This window comes from Photinus pyralis, unplaced genomic scaffold (genome assembly GCF_008802855.1).
Source record: "Photinus pyralis isolate 1611_PpyrPB1 unplaced genomic scaffold, Ppyr1.3 Ppyr1.4_LG2, whole genome shotgun sequence".
Taxonomy (NCBI): Eukaryota; Metazoa; Arthropoda; class Insecta; order Coleoptera; family Lampyridae; genus Photinus; species Photinus pyralis.
In genome coordinates this window covers 40,479,173-40,500,512 of record NW_022170403.1, presented here as the reverse complement: position 1 = coordinate 40,500,512, position 21,340 = coordinate 40,479,173, and the positions used below count along the sequence as shown (strand labels likewise).

General features: G+C 35.3%; 2 protein-coding genes across 4 annotated transcripts in view; both read right to left on the bottom strand.

Moving 5' to 3' along the window:
* Window positions 1–1,380: 1,380 nt before the first annotated feature.
* On the bottom strand, window positions 1,381–13,746 carry LOC116163072 (transcription elongation regulator 1). The gene is made up of 12 exons (XM_031476918.1): window positions 13,432–13,746; window positions 12,444–12,852; window positions 9,107–9,353; window positions 8,593–9,054; window positions 8,247–8,538; window positions 5,818–6,489; window positions 5,607–5,757; window positions 2,543–2,899; window positions 2,318–2,497; window positions 1,976–2,266; window positions 1,850–1,924; window positions 1,381–1,800 (listed from the first exon to the last, which is right to left on the bottom strand). Exons 1-12 carry the CDS (start codon window positions 13,596–13,598, stop codon window positions 1,576–1,578), a joined length of 3,528 nt encoding a protein of 1,175 aa, XP_031332778.1. The 5' UTR covers window positions 13,599–13,746; the 3' UTR covers window positions 1,381–1,575.
* Window positions 13,747–19,463: 5,717 nt separating this feature from the next.
* The window catches only part of LOC116164552 (synaptic vesicular amine transporter), an 88,429-nt gene continuing 86,552 nt past the window's right edge, over window positions 19,464–21,340 (bottom strand). For all 3 annotated transcript variants that reach the window (XM_031478745.1, XM_031478747.1, XM_031478746.1), the window contains exons 9-11: window positions 21,025–21,208; window positions 20,808–20,941; window positions 19,464–20,564 (exon numbers count right to left, since the gene is read on the bottom strand). In XM_031478745.1, coding sequence (XP_031334605.1) covers window positions 20,496–20,564; window positions 20,808–20,941; window positions 21,025–21,208 — 387 coding nt within the window. In that variant the 3' untranslated portion in view covers window positions 19,464–20,495. The remainder of the gene's footprint in view (window positions 20,565–20,807; window positions 20,942–21,024; window positions 21,209–21,340) is intronic.

Genomic DNA, 21,340 nt, shown 5'->3' with positions numbered 1-21,340 from the left:
ATTGCTGCTCCTTCTGTAGTAACGCTATAAAACGTGATACATAATATACTATTTCGATTGACCTTCGCCACATGTCATATTTTTATAAAATTATAAATGGCACCCCCCCTAAATAAATCATACTTCATCTGGATAACCAAAACTATAACATTTCCATTGATGTAAACAAAACCGCACAGGATTGTACTATCCTCTTTTTCATAACAAGGAACTAACGCATTTTCCCTTTGGAATCTTGACACTTTCCGTCAAGCATGCTTTAAAAAGTGCCTAAAGGCTCAAATGGCTAAATTCGCGGCACATTTGCATCCTTTTGATGTATTTTTTTTAAAGAAAAGATTTTGAATGTTTCCCTTAAAATACGGCATTTTTTAACAACGGTCATACCACGTTGAACAGTTTGGGGCGCCGCATATCTTTCTTAGCACATTTTTCAACTCATGTTGTGATATTACCCTAGAAAAGGGATTAATATTACCTTGAAATGTTAACTAAAAATGCTTCTAGTAAAGGCAAACATATCGCATGTTGTAAACACCAGGTGTGTGTGGTTGAGTGCAGCATAACTCTTATTTGTGGATTTTTTTTAAATTCTACCACAAATCCTTTTAGTACACATCAGTACCTGTATCGCATGGCATGGGAAAATGTGTTAGTTACTCGCGCTACGGCAAAAACCTTTTTAATTTTTTTCAACTAGCAACGTAAAATGTTTTATTTGTTACTCAGTTGTAAACGTTGATTAACAAGACAAAACGCAAACGGGTAAACGTCATCTTTAAACGCTACTGACTTGTAAAACTGACAGCAGACCTGTAAAAATTTTACAAGTTAGTAATCTAGTAATTTCATTGGCCAGAATTAATACGAAGTCTCTGTTACATGGATCACATGATATTTTAGACATTTCTTCATGATTAATTTAAGAACTAATTATTTACGTTTACTATTGTTTACAAATGAGTAACAAATAAAATATTGTACATTATACGCCAGGTAATAGTTTTTACTGGCTCTAGGAGATGACAGGCTCGCCTAACGGCTCGCCAGTCAACTTCTCCTATCGCCAGTAAAAACTCACTTACCTGGCTAATAATGTAGAATACTACTATTATAGTATATTAAACTATTCAGAAGACTTTCATTTTCTGTGTACAACAGGATGACGTTTTAAAAGAGGGAAAGTCAGGTTACTTTTGAGCTCTATTAAAGATACAAAGATGGAAACTTGAGATAAGAGAATAAATAAAAGATAGGTTACATATTGGGGAAGAGTAAAGTAACTGTCTGGGCGAATGTGGGAATAATTTTGCTAAATTAATAAACTGCAAAAAAATGAAACCCAAAGTATACTAATTCATTGTTCATTTATTTTTACACAATATTAGTAAATAAAATTCAATTAGCAAAATTACAATTAAATAAACTTGTTTTTTTTTGTTCAATTAATCAATATACGCATACAATCATTCGTCCTAGTTTCCATATTTACTATGGCAATGTCATTATACTTACTTTGTCTAAATTAAAAACTATCAAACAAGACGAAAATGCCATTTTGTGAAAATACTATGCCTACTTTACCGATCTACGTGATGGTTCGCTAGCTGTAGGGGGTGGAGGGGGGCCTCTTCTGTCTAATTCTTCTAAATAATTTAGTATCAATTGTGTTCTTTCTTCTGGAATGTGATCCAAAACTAAATAGCGACGATCATTTTTTAAAATATCTTCTATTTCTTGCATATGGTTTTCATTTTCCCTTAAAGTGGTTAAGGATTTATGAGTTATCAATTTGGTTTCCTACAAAAAAGTAAAATATTATATTGTCAATTATAGAAAGAAAAAAAACCTGAAGTAATTCCTTAAACTCCCCTTTTGCAGTTATCATTTTGTCCTTCAGATAATCTTTAAACTCCCTTTCGCACTAAAAGATGTCAACTTAACACAATTGGTTTCAATAGCAACTCAAACTTACCCTATCGCTAGACGCAAATTTAGTATACCTGGGATCTTCTTTAATCATCTTTTTGATTTCCTTCCACGTACTTGTCAAAGTTACATCTCCAGTTTCATCCAATAATTCTCGGAATTTTTCCCGTTTTTTCCTTATTAAATGTTCAATATGCTCATTGAATAGTTTTTCTTTTTCTTCACGGGATAACGAATCTGCTAAATCCCAACGATGATCCTTTCTTAATAATCGCTTAACTTCACGCCACCCCAAATCTGAGTTTCTTACTAAATCGGACAATAACGCATTAAAATGCTGCAAAAAAGACACATAATTATTATTTACAATTTTTACAAGGTTTTTCACCTGGATGGCCTCATCTCGTTTGTGCTGTTCTCTTTCCTTGTCTCGATCTCGCATATGAGTGGCTAATGTCCGTTGCACTTCTTTTTCGCGTTCTCTCATACTTGCTTCTGCTCGAGCTTGCTTTTCTTTTAATTCTTTTGCACGATCGTCGTCACCTGGTGGGACATCTGTTTCCATCTCCTAAAATATATTTAAGAAACATTAGCAGAAAACCAAAAAACAAACCTCAGCGTCTTTCATTGGAATATCTTCAGGTTCTTCCAAGTCCCTTTTGCTTTTTTCAAGTTTGTGTTCTTGCTTACTTTTATCTTTTGAATGTTTGTCAGGATCTTTATCTTTATCCTTCTTCTTATGCTTTTCTTTATCCTTTTCCTTTTTATGTTCGCGATCCTTTTCTTTGGCCTTCTTCTTCTCCTCCTTTAAAATTTTGCAATACTCCCTAAACCAATCTTCCCTTTGGCCACTTGACTCGACTGACTTGTATCTTGAATCCGAGTCCACTTTCTTCTTAACGTCAGACCAACGAGCATGCCGGTCTATGTCGGAATGTTCCCTCAGCATAAGAAAGAAGTCTTTCTTTACCTGGAAGTCACAAGATTAAGTCAATAATAGATGGCGACACACGATGACTTAAATTTAAAAAATAAAATTATAAATGGGGCTGTAGCAGGAACGCTGAAAGCGAAGTGTCATTAAATCTGAAATAGTGTAATTAATAATTAGATAACTGAAATGAAAATAATTAATAACATTATGAAATACACTTTGTTCTAACGTCTTCACTTATAATAATTATCCATAAAATTAATCTAAATCTTTGTACTTAAGCGCTTTGGTTTATGAATGTTCCAAATGGTGTGGGATTGGATGAGTAATTCTCTTCGGTGTCGCATTTTTATTAATTGACAGATTTTCTTGTCTAATTGCTAAGCAACAGATTTTCATTTCCTAAACAACCAAAATTTACTCGGTCAAATACAAACCTCTTGTGCAATTATAAGTGATTAATTTTCCCATTCAGTTTTTTATAGATCTACAAATCAGTCATTTTCGAGAATGCGCTGACGGTAATTTATTTACCAAAGATATCAAAAAATAATTTTAGCCTACCCTGATTTTTTCTCAGCTTTCTGATGGTCGAAAATCACATTTTTATGATTTGTGGGTTTGAAGTAAGTCACATCAACTTTCTTATAGACACCATATTGAATTTGTCGTCACTTGATGCAGAAAAAAAATACAAATACAAATAATTTTGAATGGGACAATTAATCAGCATAACAACTTTTTCCATTTAGGTAACTTTCTATCTCTTAAGGTGGGTTCATAGCTCTCCGTTCATCCGTTGCGTTGATCCGTCAAACGGATAGTACATTTTGTTAAGGTTCATAGCAATCCGTCCACATTGTACATTTGCAAGTATAACCATAACCTATACTTTATTTTGTACTGTACCCTCCGTGATTTTTAGTATGTGAAAATGGTACGAAAGTAAGAACACATTGCTATCTGATTATTACTGTGAAGAACGAATAGGCGAACGCTGTTAACATACCAAACATAACCTCACTCTTGTTAAAAACGGACCAACGGAAACGTAAATGTTCAACTTCAACCAACTTTTCCGTCGTAAACGGACGACGTACGATTTAAAAATTTGATGTGTACATACTTGATGAGTTAAGGAACAAAATTGTCGAACAGTTTTTTAAAATAAATTTTCAAACAAAAGTTATAACGGGCGATCAAAAATGAGTTGCATGCGAGTTGCCTTTGGAAGTTCAAGTTAAACACGAATTCGCATGTAAACAAAAATTCCAAAGGTGACTCGACAGCAACTCATATTTGATCGCATTGTACTCATTTGAAGATTAGGCCTTTGGGTTACAAAGTGTCCTCCGCCTACTAGTGAGTGATCTAATTTCACATGTAGTGAATTGAAAATGTCGCAAATAGCAAAAAATAAACTGATGTTTTATTTTACCTATGTAATTTAAATTTTGTTGTTTGTTTGACAGTAGCGCTCCCTACGGTTCATAGATGAACTAATCATAAAAAATTGGGTAGTTTTTTTGACATTCTAGTTTCCTATTTTTCTTCTTTAAATATAATCTTTGGTGGAGTGTACAGGGAGCCATAAACCCTCTTTCCTGATTTTATTACAAATGCGTCCAATGCAATTTTCACATGTTAGTTTAAATGCTTAACCCTAAAAAAAAATGGTGCCTTGCATTAACGTAAGCTAGACAAAGCACTGTAAAAATTCGTGATAAGTTAGAAAAAATTGTATTCATAACTCTTCAAAAAAATTCTGTTCTCGCTGATTCTCCAATGGTAAACAAACAGTTGCTGAAAATTCAAAAATAATCGTTACAAGTTACATCTTAAAAGGTAAAAATTTATCAATGCTAAAACTATAACTACATTCCTCATTTTGTAGCAATGTGTTCAATTGAAGCAGCAATAAATTATTAAAAGAAATTTGAATTATCAACTCAACTTCACTTCTTGACTCGAATAAATCTTTTTAATTAGGTACAACTAATTTGTAATTTAAGTACCGTCAAAACAAAACAAGTACCGGCAGCCATTAGGAACGAAGAATGCACCGAGTGATCCAAGATCGGCCCGACCTCACGAAGAAGACAAATCCAGAGACAGGATCGTAACTCCGGACCGCACCACCACACATCTCCAGTAGGAAACTGTGCTAAATAAGAAACTACTTATTTAGAACTTTTCAATATCAAAAGTGTACTCAGAATGTCTTCAAATTATTACGAGTTTTCTTCATTCAATTCTTAATTAATTTATCAAAATTTATTGCAAACAAAGTTTACTACACCCATTTTCCTTTAAATGGACCACAACATTGACGCAAAAGTTAGTAAACTTTGCTTACTTGTAGGATAAAGAAACAACACATTATATACAATATCTGAGTAGAAAGTTGTAAGAGTAGTCTCGCATTGACGTAAAATTATTGACAGTAAACTGAAGATAATCAAGACATGAAGAACAACTTTCTACAAACAAAATTATAAGATAAATTGATTCTATCAAAATTCTCATTACATACCTAACGCTGAAAACCCTGAAATATTATGTACGGTGTAGTAAATTAAAATTTATACAATGGCCATTACATTCAAATACATACAAATTTGCAATTACATATTTTGAATGCATTGACTAGTTCTGTAACAATATACAACAAGCGATACAAAAAATTGAACCATTTTTTATACCATCTTGTATAACGATTCGTTAGCACTATTGTACTTCTTACCTGCTCGCGTCGTTGCGACTTCTCTTCCTTTTCCTTCCTCCTTACTTCAATTAAATACTCATTAAAAAGGCTTTCGCGTTCCCTCATTTTTTCAACGCCTTTAAATCGTTCGTCTTTTGCATACTTCTGTGCAAAATCACTAAATGACGATCTAAAAATTATACATTTTAGTTACTCAGTTTCTTGGAACGAAATATAATACAGTACTTACTTTCCGTGTAGATGACTATCACTGAGCAATTTCCTAAACGCATCTTTGCGTTCTCGTAACTTGTTTCTTTTTTCTCTACGTTCTTCTTCTGCCCTTTCCTTTACGTATCTTTCAAAAACCTGTTTTCTTTCCTTCGAAGTTAGCAAAAGATAACGTGGATCAAAAACAATTTTATGCAGCTCCTTTTCCCAGGTGCTAAATGCGGACACCTCCTTTTCGGTCAACATTTCTTTGAAGGATTTAATGCGCTGTTCTAGCGGAATTATTGCGCGCTCCTTTGCAGCTCGCACTTCGGCTTCAATGGCAGCCTCCTTACCAATGTCAATTTTTTTCGCTTGTGGTGGGGTAACTTCGATATCTGGAACTATTTCTACGCACAATGTGATAGAAAAAGGACATTTTCGTAACAACTTACTAGCAACAGGTGGATTTTCAACTTTTAGTTTTTTTGATGGATCTTCTCGATCACTATCACTATCTTCCGATGCAGATCTCTTTTTGAGTGTAACCTTTCCCGTTGCATCTTTCTGGGACTGTAAAGAATCAGGGGGATTGCTCACCATTTTATCAACATCTGATCGTCGTATAAGGTCGTCCGGTCTTTCCCATACTGAAGTTCTTGATGATGGGTTATAAAAAAATACTCGTCCATCGCCGGTCCACACTACGCACCTAAATTAAGAAAAGGTAGTTCAATCTCTGTTACTTAAACCAATTTCGAAATTTCAGTAAAAGAAAGTATAAATAAAATTAATTAATATGTTGTTTTGTTTTTTAGTCCAGGAAATAGAGACTGAAAATGGACCATTTCCTGCAAAACGAGAAGTAGTTCCAATTTTTTTTGCATGTCATGAAAGAATATCTGGTGGTTATAAATCCAAGTTTTCGACCTCCCACCCCTTGTGCTTCCCCCGTACCACTCTTAAAACCAAAGAAATTTGGTTGGTTTTTTAGTTTTTCAATCATATCTTTTTATAGATTCATTTTACAAAAAAATATTGTTATCAGAAATTGTAGACTATAAAATTCTACACAACTTTCATATACACTACTTTTTTGTGAAATGTTTATTAAAAACGGTATAGAGCTTCAGAGTTGCTTATATTTTTAAGAAGTCTGAAATTTCTATGTAGATGTTTTAACCAAATTTTATACTTTATCTCTATAATTAAGAGTTTTATGAGAAAATATCTTGAAGTTATCGTGGTATAAATCCCCTACGCTGCACCCTTACCAAAGGGGATGCATAATAATTCAACTTTCAACCCTTGCTAGTGGGGATATTTGAATCACTGTGAGATTGTAGGGCTTTCTAATATACGTTTGAAACAAAAAAATTATCTCACTTCAGTTCAGCTTCATCCTTAAAATCCTTCATCCCCCATCCCCCCATATCCGTGGTAGGAATAGATATTTAAAGAGGAATAGAACACATATGTAATAAGCGTTGTACTCTCTGACTAACTTTACAAGAGCGTTTAAATATCCATTTTTACCGCGCGGGGGGGGGGTGAAACTGAACTGAAGTGAGACAAGTTTTTAATTTCAAAAGTATATTAGAAAGCGCTACAATCTCACAGTGATTCAAATACCCCATTAGCAAGGGTTGAAAGTTGAATTATTATGCATCCCCTTTGGCAAGGGTGCAGGGTAGGAGGGTTTATACCACGATAAGTTCAAGATATTTTCTCATAAAACTCTTAATTATAGAGATAAAGTATAAAATTTGGTTAAAACATCTACATAGAAATTTCAGAATTCTTCAAAATATAACCAACTCTCAAGCTCTATATCTTTTTTAATAAACATTTCACAAAAAAGTAGTGTATATCAAAGTTCTCTAGAATTTTATGGTCTACAATTTCTGATAACAATATTTTTTTCTAAAGTGAACCATTAAAAAGACGTGATTGAAAAACTAAGAAACCAACCAAATTTCAGGGGTTTTGGGGGTGGTACGGAGGACGCACAAGGGGTGGGAGGTCGAAAACTTAGATTCTTAACCACCAGATGACTGTCTATGACATGCAAAATATATTGGAACTACTTCTCATTTTGCAAGTTAAAACCCTCTATTCCCAGGACTATTTGTGTAGATTTAGTTTTTGAATTTGAGATTAAGAGTGAACTTTTTAGTGGATTAGTTATTAGCGAGTTTATTAGTCACGTTTGAAAATATTAATAATTGAATAAGCAAATAAGTCGAAATCAACTAACCAATTAACTTCCCGATTATTTACTTCAATGATTACACTTTATCCATTACACAAAAAAAGCGGGAGCATAGCTCACACCATATTGAAGCAAATGTCTTGCCTATGAGCTATTAAAAATTATTCATATAAAAGATGCATGTTTTAGAGTTACGGAGCATTTCAGGCAATGGAGCAGCCCTTATTGTACTTATTAACATTTTTTAAAGTACTTACCATGGAGTTCCCGGAACAGGTGTGCTTGATATAGGTCTGGATTTGTCTTGCGCTTTTTGCTCTTTCATTTTTTCTTCCTCCTCTTTCTTACGTTTTGCATCCTCCTCCTTTTTCTTCTGCTTTTCGGCGTCGTCCTCCACTACCGCAATTACCACATTCGGTGGTACTATCTCGCCGCCATTTGTCGCAATAACTGGGTTTTGCAGTTGCTTACCTGGAATTTCAATGGGAGGTCCTACGATTTCGGTGTCCTGCCTCGTCGAAATGCCTTGAGCCGCCGCTAACTTGGCAGCTAAAATGATTTGAGTTTATTACACATATAAAATAGAGCCGAAAATTAACTCACTTTCTAAGTCTTTAAGTGGTTGTGGTTTCTCCCACACTGATTCGCCTTTTTTAGCATTGTAGTAGTAAAACCGCCCGTCGGGTGCCTTGTGCTCTGTCCACTCGGAGGCCTTCGCGACAATTTCTGGATCCACCTTTGCCATAACCGCCGCCTCTTCAATCGGATTTATGGGAGGTTGCATTCCTGGTATCAACCCGGGTGGCATTCCCCACGGTGCCGGGCCCGGAGGTCCGGTTGCCCACGGAGGTGGTCCAGGACCCCAATTTCCCTGAAAACCAGGAGGAGGCATTCCAAAAGGAGGCCCGCCGAATTGTCCAGGTCCAGGTGGTCCACCAAATGGAGCCATTCCTGGTGGAGGTCCTTGCATTAAACCTGATGGTTGCATAGGGCCGTTAGGTGTAGTATTTATGCCCGATCCCATTTGATTTACCTTTGCAGTGTCTGACTTGGATTCATCCGGTTCTGAGAATAACAGTAATTAACAATGTTATAAGTAATGTTAACAAAGTTGAACCTTCTGTTTTGTTAGTAACATTTGCCTGTGCTAGAGCAGCTTGGGCGGCGGTGGATGTTCCTTGCGGTGTTGTTGATGTCGTGACCGCAGCTTGGGCCATTGCCTCCACTTGATCCTGGGAAATGACTTTTAAGTTGGGACCCTCAGGTTTGGTCCATGTTGTTTCTCGAGTTCGAGCGTTATAGTAGTACGACTTTCCTTCCCCTGTCTTTGTTTCAACCCATATTTCACTGTTTACGTCAATGTTCTGTGAAAGAAAAAATGTTTTTATTAACACTGCTTTTATCTTTGGTCATAGTGTAAAGAAGTGTAATGAGACGACCTTACGGTGAAAAAGGGAAACTGATAGTTTTGGACCAAACAAACGAGATATGCCACTGAATGCTCTTTACAATGCAGTTCATGACACAAAAGAAAGACTCAAAAATTAGCATCACAAGGACCTTTTCAAACTAGAAACTTACTTTTGAATAACCTTGAATCATAATTGATTTTCCACTAGCATCCAGATCATCATTATAATTGAATAAATAAATACAGGATCTCCAGGATCAAGCAGAATTTTACTATTTACAGTGCATCTGCTGATTCTGTGTAGACAATTTGAAAATGCTGGCCTGATTAACATTATATTTAATTAAACATAAATGTTATGGTAAAGAATTTCATATGTTTCGTTTTGATTGGATAAACTAAAAGATAATGTAAATAATGAAATTCAAAATGACAATTCAGTTACTATTATAACCTGTTTATTGCAGTCCCAAAAATCGACCAAACTTCTTAATTCTCAGGAACAGCTGCTTGCATGATAGGGAAATTAAAATAATGAGAGTTTTAGATCATTTAATGCTGAACACATGGGACTTTGAATTATTTTGATATCTTAAAAAATAACTTGGCAATTAAACTTTCTGCAAATCCTGTTTTTCGCCAAACTGCCATTTTAAAAATGGCTGCCAGAAAAAACTATGGCTTAAAACATTTTTCCAAATAAATGTTCGCGGGGCGTTTAAATAGGGGGTCAAGTTAACCAATGCATAATTTAAAAAGCAATACATTAACACAAACACAAAGATAATATTTATGTTTCATTAACACTAAATAAACATTTTACAAAAAATGTATGGAGTATAATAGGGAATATGCATGTAATGTTTTTATTGTTTTAATCGCTTTTTTACATCGTTCTAACATAGTAAAAAGAGTAAACACTGTTAGAACAATTCAATTTAACTTGTAAAATAATATTTAAAACGTTGACTTTATTCGATGTGTTTAAACGCCGCCACATTTTCAGCGGGCCTTCGATGACGTCACAAGCCACGACCAGTATTTGTTTACTTTTAGTGTTGAGTTATTTAAACAGATTTTCAGTTGTAATAGCTATTCAGACCATGGAAAACCTGAAAAACGATTTTATAGGTCTCTCATGTACAAAAGTGCAAAAACACTATTAGAAATATTCCCGAATAGTGTATTTTGCAGTTCCAAAAGGACGACTCCCAGAGCATTCTCAATTTTTTTACAGTTAGTGAACCCTAAAACAACCTTTTTCAACAATTGTGTCGTTGATTCTTGCAAATCGACGAACTATGCAATTTTGTTTCAAAATCCGATGAATTTTCTTAGTTAACAAATGGAATAATTTCCAAAGAAATGTAAATCTATAGTAGGCGAATGGAAAGCTCTCGGAAAGACCTACATTAAAAAAATACGTCCAAATCCGAGTTCACGAGAAATCAGCTTTTGACTTCGGACTTGTTTTCGACACAACAAAAAATGATTTTGCAAATCGGGTCGCATCGAACGATTCTTTAAAGGGTGAGCTTTTTATGCTTCTATTTTACCAAAATGTATGATTTTTATTAATCAGAACGCCAAGGGCCTATTATAGAGTTACCTTCCTTGTTATATTTCGGGAGTTTTTCAATTTGTTAGTTAACTAAAAAAAATTCCACAGTCCATCAATTTGCAAGAATCATCGGGACAATTTTTGGAAATGGCTGTCTTAGGATTCCACCATCTGTAAACAAATGTAGAACGCTCTGGGAGTCACCCAGTTTAAAAGACCAAGTATCGTTTTGTAAATTTGTTTATTTAATTATGCAATAACTATCAAATCTACGGTGATTGGGATTGTCATATTATTTTGTTATCAAAAGAAGTGACCAAATACGGAATTTCAAAAAAATCGGATGAATTTTACTTAGTAATAACCAATTGATCATCTTCGGGATTGCTTTTTTATATTTTTCCATAAAAAACCCTAAAAAACAATAACATTTGAAAATGAACGTTTCATAATCATACCCACTGTATCTTATATAAAATTCAGTTCTAAACCAATTCATTTCTCTTCATTTTTTCCCTTAGAGTAATAGTTAACGAGATAATTGAAGTCAAATGCGAAAAGAAACGACATCTTGCCATTTTTTCTTCGTTTTTTGTTTATACATAACAATATATTCCGGGAGTTTTCGGCTAGGGGGACTATGGTTTTCGGATTCAGCGGATCTTTTCACATACAAGACACTTGATTTCGTTGAGTGAAATGACAACACTCAGCTCAATCTGCCCAAACTGTAATTTGACTGCACTATTATAAGTACTTATGAATATTGACACAATAAATGCGATCGCGTGGCATTTGACGTCACTTTCATTCGTCCAATAGTGAAGCGTTTCGCAAATTTGAATTTCGTTCGCTTATTTTGCATTTTTGAATTAACATTTTTAGCAATTAAAAACAAATTAAATAAGAAACTAATGGTTTAAGTATAATGTCAGGACAATAAATATTTGCTGGAGAAAGAATCAAGTAAATTTAAACCACATGCATATTCCCTATTGTACGCAAAAGCAAATGTTGAACCCACGTATATTGTTTACTAAATCTTTTTCTATGGCTAGGTATGCTATAACTACATTTGTTAATCGTTCTTGTGTCATTTACGATCACAAATAATTTACACAACTCTCGTTGAAGATTTGCCCTTGATTTGATCACAAAAATCAACAACTTTAAGACTGTTCAGTTTAAAGACTTGATCCGTTACTTGGTTCGAGTAAACCTGGTGGGTTTACAATCTTAATTTTGCAAAGTCACGTCGAATTTTAAAATAGACCCGTTGCATGGCCCTGATAAATCAAAATGAAAAGGTTAAAATTTGAAAAGGGATTTTCTACATATTCAACGCAGTATTCTACGTATTGACGATTTTCTGCATTTTTCTACTTTTTGCAAAATTCCAAAAATGAGAGGTATGAAGGTTTTAGAGCTTGTCTCACTGTTCTATTCTTTACAATTTACACTATGCTTAGTATAATTACATACCATATTTGGGGAAGTAGGCATAGACCCAGGCGGTCCGAATTGGCCCCCCATCATTGGTGGTGGTCCATTTCCCATATTTGGTGGTCCTCCCATCATCCCTGGAGGTCCAAAAGGAGGTCCTCCCGGTGGCCCCATCATATTCGGCGGCCCATTAACACCTCCCGGTGGTCCCATAGGACCACCCCAATTGGGTCCATTGAAGTTCGGTGGACCGTTAAATCCACCAGGTGGACCATTGCGTGGGGGAGGTCCCCCTCTTCCGAACATTGGAAGCGGCGGTCCTCCTCTACCTCCTCGAAATGGTGGTGGTCCCCCTGGACCGAATCCTCGTCCGCGAAATCTAGGTGGTGGTCCTTCTCCTCGTGGACCAGGTGGCGGACCTGGCCAATTTCGTGGTTGTCCTCTGCCCCTAAATTACCATAAGATAGATTCATTTTGTCTACTGTTTAAGGAGAAGTTGTTTCTCAAAATCTCAAACCTTACAGAAAACCACAATTTGCAAGATACAAACCTTAAATTATTCCAACAATGTCAAAGTGAAGCAGCTTTCTCAACAATCTACATGAAATTTACAAAACAAAAACAACAGTAAACAACATTGATGAAAAGTGCTATGGTTACAATCGTTTCCATGGCAATACTGCGACGGACCATTGTACTCGTCACTCTCAAACGTAATTCGTTAAGTTTTTAGGTTACTTCAACAAATAGTTTCAATTCTTCGTATGCTTATACCACCTCTACATCAGAAACCTTATATCCTGTTGTGCATAGATTTCACATTTCCCGTAACAAATTGTGGTAACAGTTTGACAATAATCAGCTGATAAAATGCTTCCTTATATTTAGTGCAAGAACAAAAGCGGAGTTCAAGCAGATATCACAATTACTGCACAACATCGTTAACGCAACAACCAAATGTGTAATGATGAAACGGGCAACATTGAAAATTGGAAAATAAATCAGAATTGAAATCTAAAAACATTACCTAAAATTTGCTCGACCTCTGCCTCTTTGACTATTAAAATCTTCACCTCCACTAGCAGTAATGTCCTCACTTTCCAAACTGATATCCTCTTCAAAATCTTCTTGTGGTACAATATTATTGTCAATGTCAGTGCCCTCAAATTCCACGGAATTTTCAGTTTCTTCCATGACTACTACTGCCTATCAGTATAATATTGGATCACCATCGCATCATTATTGAATTTTTGGTTTCCAACGATATATTTTAATGCCTCATGGACAGAAAACAACACGTAAATGAAGTTAGCTTTAAAAGTTTAGACATTTCCATTTCAACACTGCACTAGGTTGGTAATACTGGTGTTACTGCTGTCACAGATTTAATATTTAAATCTGGTGCTGCTATCACATATATTCAATTTCTCCTAATAAATTTAATAGAAAAGAAGTAGATAGGACTTGCGCGTGGAAAAATTACTCCAACTACAGCACAGAGCTGTATATATAACTTTGTGAACTACAGTGGCCGACTTTTGTATGAGCCGTTGTGACACATGCGCGGCGCATTAAAGGCATATATACTTATATATATGATTAAAGGGGAATCGGCACGGCACGATTTTGTCTGCATTCAGTTACATAATCACAAAAAAGCAGAGCAATGACTTTAGATGCCTCAGATTCATTTGTAAATAAACGCCCCAGAACCTACGAGTGTAAAGAACAAACAAACTTAAGAAGTGAAACCTAAACGGCCACGGGTGACGGGAGCAATCGAGTACAAATACAATACGTTTGGAGAACATTCAATAGATGGCGCATAGTTAGCGTGCGTGCTTAAAGTCCCTAGATTACTAAAGTAATGCGAATAGCAGCCATTTTGGCTCAGTTTGGGAACCGCGAAATTTGAAATTGAACAACAGTTGAAAAGTTTGTATTTTGTAGTCGCTCTTAGATTGTGCGGATACTTGGATATGGCAAGTTTTGTGAGCGGATCGTTTAATAGCCTTCAACATCACAAGAAAAATATAGTTGCGTCGCTTTTTCAATCGCTTCACCACTCCACATAAAACCCTTGTGTGTACCCAATTCTAATATTTTAATTGATCTTCATTAAAAGATTCCTGAAAAATGTCTTCGCTTCTGAGTAATTTCCTTTTTCGGTTTCTGTTTTCTTGCAAAAGTGCCTAGATGCGCTTCTCTAATGAATTAATGGTTACATCAGTACTCTCCTAAATGTACACACAACTATATTATTATAATACAAAACAAAACAACAAATGTCAAACCTGACACTAGGTGTCAAGCGGCCATTTTGGCTCAATTAGCAGTTTGTTTTTGTCTAATACATTCAGAGACTTGCTATAACAAGTCTCTGAATACATTGGCCTAATGAATCGCGTTACTTTAGTACCTAATCTAGGGACTTTAGTGCGTGTTAGTCACTATAAATATAGATCTAGTGACTTGAGTGCGTTGAATTTTGAATTTTGATTGGCGGCTTATTGTGCTTTATAGTATATTAAGTATGGAGAACGGTAAGGGATTTTTACCGTTCGAAGACAATTGTTTGGAGGAGGAGCGAAGCGACGACTCCAATTATTGTCTGAGAACGGTAACCCTTACGTTCGACGTGCTTATAAAATTTTTTGCGCGATCGAAATTAAAATTATGTAACCAATATAAATATGCACTAAGAAATTAACGAGCAGAATAAATCGAAATGATCGAAGTGGTATGGTGTACATCACTAGGTAACCAGTTTATATGTCAAAATTGAAATTAATAATTTCATAAAATTGTGCATGTGTCTGATGTAGGTTGCTAGCTTTGCACTTCCTTTATGACTTTATGAGCGTCTTTCTATAGGAAACAACAGCACAAATTGTACGTTTAATGTACCTAACAATAATTAAAGATTAAATGTAATGTAAGACTGTTGATTTTTAAAAAGGCGTCGGTAAGCATTTTTTTGCGCGATCGGTCATTTCTGACTATTTACCATGGGTGTTTCCATGACAGTACGTATAATTTACCAGTTGCTATGATTACGACGACGCCAAAATTACTTACCGATCTAAAAACAGAACAGCAAAAATACTTACCGACGCCTTTTTAAAAATCAACAGTCTTACATTACATTTAATCTTTAATTATTGTTAGGTACATTAAACGTACAATTTGTGCTGTTGTTTCCTATAGCAAGACGCTCATAAAGTCATAAAGGAAGTGCAAAGCTAGTAAACTACATCAGACACATGCACATTTTTATGAAATTATTCATTTCAATTTTGACAAGTAAACTGGTTACCTAGTGATTACACCATACCACTTCGATCATTTCGATTCATTCTGCTCGTTAATTTCTTAGTGCATATTTATATTGGTTGCATAATTTTAATTTCGATCGCGCAAAAAATGTTATAAGCACGTCGAACGTTAAGGGTTACCGTTCTCAGACAATAATTGGAGTCGTCGCTTCGCTCCTCCTCCAAACAATTGTCTTCGAACGGTAAAAATCCCTTACCGTTCTCCATACTTAATATACTATTGCTGTTCTGTTTTTAGATCGGTAAGTAATTTTGGCGTCGTCGTAATCATAGCAACTGGTAAATGCTACGTACTGTCATGGAAACACACATGGTAAATAGTCAGAAATGACCGATCGCGCAAAAAGTATAATTACGATTCATTATTAGTATTACAATTATGCATATAGGTACAAATCGGAAACGTAACTGTTGTGTGACCAATTGTGAAGACGTTTCCCAAAAACGGAGACCGAAGTTTTTAAGGATTGGTTTAAGAATATAAATTAGTGACTGTGGAAGAAATTTACAGAAAGTTTCCGGTTTGTGAACGTCATTTTTCTGACTACGCTTTAGAACCAGGACACGAAGAAGTTCTCATTATACATTACATTTCCGTACCATTTCCGTTACATACAATTCGGTTATATTCTCACTGTACGTTCCGTTTCCATAACCATTCCATACAATTCGATTGCATTTTTGCAAGTAGGTACAGTGCAGGTTAGTACATAGTGAACTAGGTAGATAGTGGGAAGAAAATTTGACTATGGCTACTATTATTTTGGACGACGAACAGCAAAGAAAACACAAAAGGCGGTTTTGGAACCAATTTGGTGCGGAACTGCGGAGCGCTATTCATACTAGCCATACCGTTTTTCCGTAACATCGCAGCCTATCCGTCAAAAATACGTTTGGTTTGAATACAACGGAGCGGAGTCAAGCCAATATGTGAACGGAAAGGCGAATGTGTATTAACGCGCGGCTGAATGTCTGCACATATCACTTAAAGGTCAATTTCATAAGTATAATAATTTACGGAATGGTTATGGAAAGGATATGGTATGGAAACGTAATGTACAGTGAGAATCAACCTTAAAGCGTTTGGCAAGTTTCCATATTATATTTAGCAGGTAACACTAATTAATAATTTGCTACATATTTTGTTTTTAGGTCAGGTGCGTCCGCATTAAACTGAATTTATCTGAACCTCTAACAAACAAAATTGGACTTTACTGCCTGGATTCATTTTCGTTTTAGGTTTCAGCTAGCTGCTAGTAGTGCTAGTCAAATCCAATCTTATTGTTACAGATCCGTAGAAATTCGGACGTAGCTTACATAAATTGATTTTAATATAACTCTCGCCAGGAAAGATTGCCGGTCACAGCACTTTGTGTCGATTTACAATCTGTTTTTCTTAAGATGCGAGCGACTTCCGGAATAGGATCGTGCCAATGTTGATCGAAAAGTCTTTTTGTACAACATTGACACGATACTATCCCGGAAGTCGCTCACATCTTCAGAAAAACATAGATTGTAGACCGGGATCATGTTCTATGACCGGCAATCTTTCCTGGCGAGAGGTTTATTTAAATTTGGCACCATTCACGCAAAAGTTGCTGGGAACATATACGAGATGGCGCGTCATTTTTACATTTTAACACATATGACATTATATTACAGCTTCCATTCTATTTCTTAAGTTTGTTGTTCTATGAATAAACGGACGATTTATTTCAATGCTTTGGACCCATTGCGTAAGTAAGCTGTGTTTATACAATAATTAAAAAATAATAATAATAAATAATTAAATTAATTTAGGTACGTAAATTGAAAGAAACCGATAAATTTTGAATAAAAGCGATCCCGGTGAAACGCATTCGGTGTTTGACCAGCGCTCTCGAACGTCGCTAGGTCAATAACGTTTTTCTTAATCTACTTATCGGAACCAAATTTTGATACGAGTTGCCTAATTGTGATCAGTAAACAAATCATAAAACTTTTATTTATTTTATTTGTTCACGATTTTTGCATTCATGATCATAAGATCACACATCGAAAGAACATGATTTGACAATCCAAACGCGTCTGGATCACCGAAATAAAGTGCCTATTATACAGGGTCATTCTTGACGAGCGTCAGTTAGAAAGATCAAAGATATGGAAAACCTTTGAAAATGAAGATAAACTGATAAGTTCTTTAAGGGTTTTGGCACATGATGAATTGAACTAAAATATTTTCAAGATGGCGCCACTTCCGGAAATACCGGAAGTAGCCATCAACTTTGTTATTTTAAATAGGGCCCCCCTAGTTTTTCTACATTTTCGGATTCTACGTCGAATTTGGAGTACAACGATACCCCCATAGTTGACCCTTTGCTCCAAGGGATTCGCCGATATTCAAGTTTTGATGTCAAAAATTGAATTTGCAGGGGTAATTTTAAAAATTTATTATTCGAAAACGGTGAGAGATATTGCAACACAGTTTTCACTGATTTATTAAAGAAAGATCGAATTTTCTTATGGTATGCGTAACAGTTTAAGAAAGTGAGACTACGTCACTTTTTCAAAGCTCTCAACTGTTAAACTTTTAAATATCCATAACTCCATTTTTTCAAATGACACCCCCCATTTTGTTCTTCACCCTTGTTTTCCTTTTTCTCAGACTTTTAATTTGATACAAAATGTCAAAAGCTCCTTCAAACGGTTTCCGAGATATTCCATGTTTTAGCTACTTCTTGTGGAAACTTGATAAAAAAATTAAGTCGCTTGATGTTATTCTTTTGTTTTTATTATGATAATGTTTAAACGTCAAATTTTTGCTGCTTGAACTTATACTTCTCGTCAATAATGGCTCGTTTGGGTTATACTAATGAAGATTTTTTGAATTTTAATCGAATAGCGGCCAGGACTTGCCGTCTTTTTTCCGACAAGGCGCAACCCACAGAGGCTATAATTCGCAAATTAATACAAAATTTCAGGAATAACGGCACGTTTCAAACAAAAATACAAAAAAAGGAAGCCTGTGGTAGACTCTGACGAACAAGAAATAACTGTAAAATACGCCAGTACAGAGAATTCTTTGTGCACTCGTGTCTGATATGTCAATTTCTCTTTGGATATCATTAAGCGATGCAGTTGGATTTGCAGCAAAATACGCCAGTACAGCTGTTATTTCTTGTCCGTCAGAGTCTACCGCAGGCTTCCTTTTTGTATTTTTGTTTGTAACATACCGTTATTCCTGCAAATTTGACGTTTAAACATTGTCATAATAAAAACAAAAGAATTACATCTAGCGAATTAATTTTTTTATTAATTTGCTACAAGAAGTAATTAAAACATGGAATATCTCGGAAACCGTTTGAAGCAGCTTTTGACATTTTGTATCAAATTAAAGGTCTAGGAAAAAGGAAAACAAGGGTGAAGAACAAAATGGGGGGTCCCACATGTGACATGAGTAAACAGATTTCGTTTCTGTCCTGTTTGATTACCTATAGAATATGGTTACCTACTTATTAACACAACAAAATTGAAGTAACGCTTATGTGTTCGATTTTCCGTCGTCTGTCTGTTCTATCAAGATCGGCCCCTGGTCCACCTAGTGCGACATAGAGACTTCCGGTTTTCGCTAATTGATAGCTGCTATGGTCTATATTTGCCCGTTACTCATCATTTACGGTTGTGTTACGCGCCAACACCCACGAGTGGGTTTTGAAACATTTTATAATAATTTAATGGCGATGTATAGTTAACTAATCGGTTACGTTTATTGCACAACTAATAGACATATTTAACATCAAACATTTAATAACAATAATAGCACATCTTTTATACATTTAGGTGTTATATAGATCTCTATATTAAAAACATTTAATCTACCGCTAAACCAGGTGCCTTATCATAACATATACGGCCCAGTTTAGTAATACTTTTAAGCAAACGCGCCATTCGCACGATTGCCGTTGTTGTTCGGACCCTTACCAGCTTTTTAAATAAAAATTCGTCGGGACTGATTACAATGATGATTATTGTCTCTTCACAATAATCTTCCTAGGAGCATGCGCTCTTCTGAAGGAGAAATATATAGTGGTTTGAATACATAAATTCTCATAATATGTAGTAGCATACAAAGACCGAGCAGCCATAGATATTGGAAACAATTAACAAATAAATTGAAGCATTTAAACATTGATGAGGTCCCCTAATCTTCTTTCCGGGGTTCTTCCCCAAACTCACTAGGCTTGCCCATGATGATGTTTTTTGATTGGCTCAGCAATTCTCTTAAAAAGTTTCATTTTTCCGATGAATAATAATATAAGTATATGTGTTTGTATACATAATGATTAAGCACATCTTATGATATTATTCACATAAATTAACGTTATAGGTATAATGAGAGTAGTATAGAAACCATTACATGTGGCAATCATTGGTTAAACTGTCGGGGATGGGAATGCATAAGTTTTCATTCGCTTCTTTCAATTTTAATCAAAACTTCAAGGGACACCTTATTGCTCCATCTCTCTCGAGGAGAAAGGGTTGAGTGCAGCCATTCACAACAATCCAAGACGGAGATCCCTAATAAATTTGGAAATTTGTTCACTAGTCGCATTCCCATCTGTAAACAACATATTTGCGTACAGAGCGTGTACTTTACAACATATGGTACGTAATCACAATGACTTAGACTACTAATCAACAATGTTGCAAATAATTTAAAAACTATGTTATGTCCATTTCTTATATAGGTATCCACAGTTTATCTTACAAAATTTACTTATTCGTCGTCTTCTTCATTTTGGTATGTTACATATCGAACTGATGATTTTTCTCCCAATATTAAGGACTGTAACAAACATATAACTTATCAGTTAATGGTAATCATCACTTATCATTTGAAAAAATTGAGTAGTTAAATAATAAAAATTGCCTCTGGTTCGAGCTCTGGTTAGTCTTGAAATATCCTCTTAATGGTTACTCTTATCAATGTCATATTATGGTGTTTACATGTTTGAAGAAGAATGAACAATGAATTTAAAACATTGTTTTTAGGGTGAGTTTAGCATAACATTTTGTTTAAACCACCTACCTTTTTCTCCTCTTTTGTCGGAGGATTCCTTAAACTAATGAGAAGTGGAGCATACATGAACGTAATAATGGCAATACCAAACAGCATCCATTCAAACCCAATGGTTTTTACTAACGTGCCACTTAAAGCTGGACCTAAACGAAAAGATGATTACGTACTAATAATTTACCATGGTGGTTTAGATAGATTTTTAGCCGAAAATATGTAAAAAATGTACCAATGGCAAAACCAAGACAAAACGCGACGTCTCCGATTGCGTAAACGCTTCCATACACGGCCGAATGTCGAATATCAACCAAAAATCCAAGTTCTGGCATCATTGAGCTATCTACCATTCCAATTGCAAAGCCTAAACCGGCATTTGGTACTATTAGGTGGTTTATATTTGTCGCTAGCGGTATCTGGAAAATAGAAGAGCAAGAATCAAATTTAAGTTTACCCTTATTGATTACCACGAGGGAAGCAGCGCCTATATCTTTCTACTAATCGATTGGATTGCGCTTTACAAAAGCTACCGTTTTTAGCGCATTTCC

Excerpts from the sequence above, each read along its gene's own strand:
- LOC116163072 (XM_031476918.1), bottom strand. The coding sequence starts at position 13,598 with ATGGAAGAAACTGAAAATTCCGTGGAATTTGAGGGCACTGACATTGAC. Across the intron at positions 12,853-13,431 it reads AGAGGTCGAGCAAATTTTAG|GGGCAGAGGACAACCACGAA; the intron begins GTAATGTTTTTA and ends ATGGTAATTTAG. Across the intron at positions 2,267-2,317 it reads AACGAGATGAGGCCATCCAG|CATTTTAATGCGTTATTGTC; the intron begins GTGAAAAACCTT and ends TCTTTTTTGCAG.